Raw genomic sequence first — 5,372 nt, 5'->3', positions numbered from 1 at the left:
CCGGAACCTAATCGCTCTCAAGCAACACATGGTATGTGGATTAAGATGTTAACTTTTTTGCACGGTGCATCTTGGTTCATTAAACTTGATGGTTAATTTTGCAGGAGGCGACGGTTGGTCACCCGGTCCACATCCTGGAAGCCTGGAGAGAAGGCCACAAGGGGAAGGATGGCGCCGAGTTCTACATCGAGTCGACAGAGGAGAAGTGGGGGACCTTCAAAGAGGTCTTCCAGGTGGTGCACGGGCAGGAAGCCGAACCTACGTCCAAGCCCCTTGATCCTGAGCTTATCATCATTGCTGGCGAGGGAAAGGGCTATGGCCGCCACCTCCTTTGCAACGGGGCGATCGCCACCTCCTCGCATCGCAAGCTACACGAGATACGCGCATCGAGCACCAGCTCAACTCCGTCCATATGGAGTCGCCCAACCGCCGCCTCACGTGAGATAGTGCATCTCAAGGTTAGCACCCTAACCTTTCATTTATGTCCATGCCTCGAAATAGCACCGTTCCAACCTATATGAGCATAATGCCATGTTACAGAATTTAATGGAGCAGCGGGCTGTTGAAGAGGAGCAAAGGCGGAAGGCTGAGCAGGAGTCCGGAGAAAAGAAATGGGCAGACACTAACAATAGGTTGAAGCTGCTTGAGAATCAACTACAGGTAGAACATTATCTAAACTAGAGTAGAAGATTCATTACATAGGGACGAACCACCCTCACGTGACTCTACTCTTATAGGTTCTTATGCAATCTCGAAGTAGTGCAAGTGATGCCCCTCCTCCACCTCCGAAATGTTAACCCGATGGCCTCTCCTCCTCAAGATGATCTATATATGAACAAGTGTACTTCTACTGTGACATGCACGTGTTTTGCAAGTAGTGACAGTATGTATGAATTAGCGACTTGTGTGTGACGTCTACTTGGATACTACATTCGACTTGTGTGTGATAATATGTGGACTATCCCTAATTATGCATATGTGTGCGTGCGTGTGTGCGTGCGTGCGTGTGTGTGTGTGTGTGTGTGTGTGTGTGTGTGTGGACTAGATCAAATATTGCCTATATATGTGTGGACTAATCAAATTGCACTGTAGTTGTTTTCATCTGCAGGGATCAAAAAAGAAATAGCTTAACAGCAAAATGGATGGGAAAGATTTTCTAGAGCAACACTCGAAAAACGATATACTACCGAGAGCGCCTCTCGGAAAATTGATCGTCTGGGAGACACTACTGTTGTGCCAGGTGGGCCACACCTTTTCCGAGAGCAGCTCTCGAAAAAGAAGGCGAGCATTGCCGAGACCAGCTCTCGGCCAAGATATCGTCATTTTTTTCAAAAATATTTAGCAAATTATTTGAAACTTTTATTGATAAATGTGACCAGTGGGACCACATGTCAGTTAGAAAGAACGCACACACAAAAGAAAATAGGATGTGGCATATACTTTGCCGAGTGCAGTTCGTGGGCTCTCGGTGATGTACACAGTAACTGACGGAGCCATCTGTTTCGGACGTGCATGCCACGTAGCTCCTCTTTGCCCTGAGCAGCTCTCGGCGTCTGCAGGGTTTGCCGTGTGGTGCCTCTTTGCCATGAGGCAGTCACAGCAAAGAAGGCAGTTTGCCCTGAAGCTAGGTTTGCCAAGAGTGACTCTCGGCGTTATTTTCTTTGTCGAGTGTCCGTGTTTTAACACTCGGCGAAGTGCATGACACCTGGCGTACATTAGAATTCCATTAGTGATAGTCAGCCAGTACAGTCGATCCAATTTTAAACTGGAGTTTGAACCGGTCGCTCTCTCTTCCCTACTTCCTTTTCCATCCCCGGGTGAGTGAAATCAGAAGAGTTGATTCAAAATCCAATTCCATAAACCCAACACATTACATCTTTTTTCTATCACGAACCAATAAAGCTCGCCGGCGATTGATTGCTCAGGTCGTCGAGGTGGTCGAAGACGAGGAGCTGGCCGGCGGAGAGGCTGCAGCCGGCGACGAAGCTGCGCCACCCCTTCCCGTCGAAGCGCAGGCCCGCGGCGCCGTGCCGGACGAGGCCCACGTGCCACGACCGGCCCGTGGGGTCGCGCAGCGTGGCGACGGCGAGCACCGGCGGCTGGTCCAGGCGCGCCGCGAACTTGGGCGGCAGAGACTGCAGACAACGGCGACAAACATCAGGTATAGCGCAGCAGATTATGGATTGATTAATTAGTTGCAGATTGGAGACGGCGACGGCGCTTACCAGGCTGGACTCGAAGGAGCCCGGCAGGAGGATTTTGAAGAACTTTTGCCGGCGTACGGCGCCGCTCTCCTCCATGGCCGCAACAGATCCACCGGCGGTTATGTCGCTGCCCTTCCGTAGTCCTAGTGCGTGATTATATATCGGACGCCTTATATAGAGGTTAATTTCTTTCTTTCCTTCTTTATTCTCTTCGTTCCTGCCATAACACGGTCCACGGCTCGGGCTCGTCTTCGCCTCCGTTACAAAAACAGTCCACGGTTGACTTTTTTCTTTCAGAATTCTTCTACTACTTCATTTCGGACCAGCGGATTAAGATCCAACGGCCCAAGTTGATGATTTTATGCCGCCAGCCCTCTCCCGCCTGCCTGTTTAGATTTAGGGAAATGATAAGAAGCTGACATCAGTTCTTAGGATTTGGGTCCAACGTTCCTAACCATTGGATCAAACATGAATCTTAGCACCCGCGAAACCAGTCGCGTCATCATTTTCTTTCGTTCGGAAAAAGTAAGGGGCGGTTGCGAACGGGGTGAACGGTGAACGCACCTTATCCACCCACACTCTCTCCCCTCTGCTCACTAAGTTTACCATCGCTCTCACTCACTCGCACATCCGGAGGCGGACCCCCCCCCCCCCCCCCCCAAACCCGCATCAGCAGCAACCGTGTTGCGAGGAGCTCCGCGGCCGAGCGGCGGCAATGAAGAACGGTAGGTCATGCGGCAGCCATGCGACTCTGCTGGGCAACCACCGCATCCACCCCTGTGCATCCGCAGTTGCCGTGCAACGAGGAGAAGCACCACAGGTCACTGGCGGCGGCTATTGAGTGCTGGGTAAATAGGCAAAAAATTCAATTAAATTAATCAAAATATAAATCATGAGCATGACGTAAAAAACACTAAGCACATACTGATACTTGATCATATTATCGCGTACTAGATAGATAGTAGAAACATCTACGCAAAAATGACTAGTATGGCTAAGACAATAATAAACAAGAGTGGAATAAACGAGTTATACCCTCTGATCGTCCAGGCAGAGGCCACGGCAGCGACGGCAACAAGTGTCCCCGGTGGCCTTCTTCTTGGCTTCAAGCTTCTCAATGGCGGCAGGGTCGACTTCATTGGCAGTGGACATGGTGACGACGCCTACATGGACGAACAACGCTGCGCGGTCGCATAGGAGATGCTCCCTGAAAACCTAATCACCCCTCTCATATACAGGATCGAGAGAGGCGAGGGTTCAGAGGCCTACAGTGGGACGGTTGCGCATGGAGGTAGTTGCGATTTGTTGCGACGGCTAGGGTTGGTAGACACCTCACATATATAGGCGAGGTCACGTGGATAGACGCGGGCTGAACACTACTAGGAGAAACCTTATAGATAAAATCTTAGTAGTAGCGCTGGGGAAGGGAGAAGCACTACTACTACTTAGTTGTAGCGCGGGGCAGGAAAGAGCGCTGCAGATAGTAGCTTGGCAGTAGCATGGGGTTGCTTGATGACTAACTTAAACCCTTCTCTACACCGAAGGAAGCCACTAACGAGATTCTTCTTAATGACAGGGATATGCTTGGCAGAGTGATGGCTCGGCTGAGAGGCCGTTTCTGGGTCCTACGGGTGGTTTTGTTGAGGGGGCATCTGGCCCGGGATATCGGCAGCGGGGAATGATATTTTGGCTGCTCCTTTTACTGAGAAATAAGTGTTTGAGGCCATATCGCAGATGAAAAATAATAAGGCTCCAGGCCCGGGTGGATTTCTGGCTGAATTCTATAAGAAGTGCTGGCATATTATTAAGGGGGATCTATTGCCTTTGTTCAATGATCTATTCTCTAGACAGTTTCAGCTTTTTCAACTGAATTTTGGAGCGATAACCCTGCTTCCTAAGAAAACAGAGGCTATGAGAATTGAGCAATTCAGACCCATCTGTCTTCTTAATGTTAGTTTCAAAAAATTTACCAAGGTCGGGACTAATAGGCTCACACAGATTGCGCATGCTGTGGTGCAGCCTAGCCAAACTGCTTTCATGTCGGACAGGAACATCCTCGAAGGGGTTGTGGTCCTTCATGAAACACTCCATGAGATTCACACAAAAAAACTAGATGGAGTTGTTTTCAAGGTGGATTTTGAGAAAGCGTACGATAAAGTCAAATGGCCTTTCCTTCAACAGGCCTTACACATGAAGGGTTTTGATGAAGCTTGGCAACGCCAGGTAGAATCTTTCACGCAAAAAGGGAGTGTTGAAATTAAAGTGAATGACGACATGGGTCATTATTTCAAGACACACAAGGGCCTGAGACAAGGTGATCCAATCTCTACTATTCTGTTCAACATTGTGGTTGACATGTTGGCAATTCTGATAGGAAGGGCAAAGGAGGCCGGTCAAGTGGGTGGCTTGGTGCCTCATCTAGTTGATGGTGGTGTATCCATCCTGCAGTACGTTGATGATACAATCATCTTTATGGAGCATGACTTGGTAAAAACGAGAAATATGAAGCTGGTGTTATGCTTATTTGAACAATTGACTGGATTGAAGATTAATTTTCATAAAAGTGAGTTGTTCTGCTTTGGTAGAGCCACTGAGGAACAAGAGGCTTATAGGCAATTGTTTGGATGCGATTTGGGGGCATTACCTTTCACGTACTTAGGTATATCCATTCACCATTGTAAGCTGACAAACAGATAATGGAAGTGTATCGAGGATGGGTTTGAGAAGAAACTGAGTTGCTGGAAGGGCAAACTCATGTCATATGAAGGCCGACTGATTCTTATTAATTCGGTGCTCACAAGTATGCCTATGTTTCTCTTATCTTTCTTCGAAGTCCCAGTTGGTGTTAGGAAAAGGCTGGACTTCTATCGATCACGGTTCTTCTAGCAGAGTGATGAACTAAAGAGAAAATACCAACTCACCAAATGGGATATCATCTGTCGACCAAAGGACCAGGGGGGCTTGGTATTGAGAATCTTGAAGTCAAGAACAGATGTCTTCTCAGTAAGTGGCTGTATAAACTATCAGTTGAGACTGAGGCCACATGGGCGCAGATTCTCCGTAGTAAGTATTTGCAGTCCAAGACGTTGTCCCAGGTGACAGTGAGACCGATGGACTCGCCATTTTGGAAGGGGCTTATGAGAGTCAAAGCTGTTTTCTTTAATAGAA

General features: G+C 48.5%; 1 protein-coding gene across 1 annotated transcript; it reads right to left on the bottom strand.

Annotated features, from left to right (window-relative positions):
• Positions 1 to 1,346: 1,346 nt before the first annotated feature.
• On the bottom strand, positions 1,347 to 2,330 carry LOC123115389 (B3 domain-containing protein Os03g0212300-like). The gene is made up of 2 exons (XM_044536550.1): positions 2,226 to 2,330; positions 1,347 to 2,135 (listed from the first exon to the last, which is right to left on the bottom strand). The coding sequence occupies exons 1-2, from the start codon at positions 2,298 to 2,300 to the stop codon at positions 1,887 to 1,889; spliced, it is 324 nt and encodes a 107-aa protein (XP_044392485.1). The 5' UTR covers positions 2,301 to 2,330; the 3' UTR covers positions 1,347 to 1,886.
• Between the last annotated feature and the right edge of the window lie 3,042 nt (positions 2,331 to 5,372).

The sequence above is a fragment of the Triticum aestivum genome, chromosome 5B (assembly GCF_018294505.1).
Source record: "Triticum aestivum cultivar Chinese Spring chromosome 5B, IWGSC CS RefSeq v2.1, whole genome shotgun sequence".
Lineage (NCBI taxonomy): Eukaryota > Viridiplantae > Streptophyta > Magnoliopsida > Poales > Poaceae > Triticum > Triticum aestivum.
This window is presented reverse-complemented; position numbering and strand designations above follow the sequence as displayed.

Excerpts from the sequence above, each read along its gene's own strand:
- LOC123115389 (XM_044536550.1), bottom strand. The coding sequence starts at position 2,300 with ATGGAGGAGAGCGGCGCCGTACGCCGGCAAAAGTTCTTCAAAATCCTC. Across the intron at positions 2,136-2,225 it reads GCTCCTTCGAGTCCAGCCTG|TCTCTGCCGCCCAAGTTCGC; the intron begins GTAAGCGCCGTC and ends CGTTGTCTGCAG.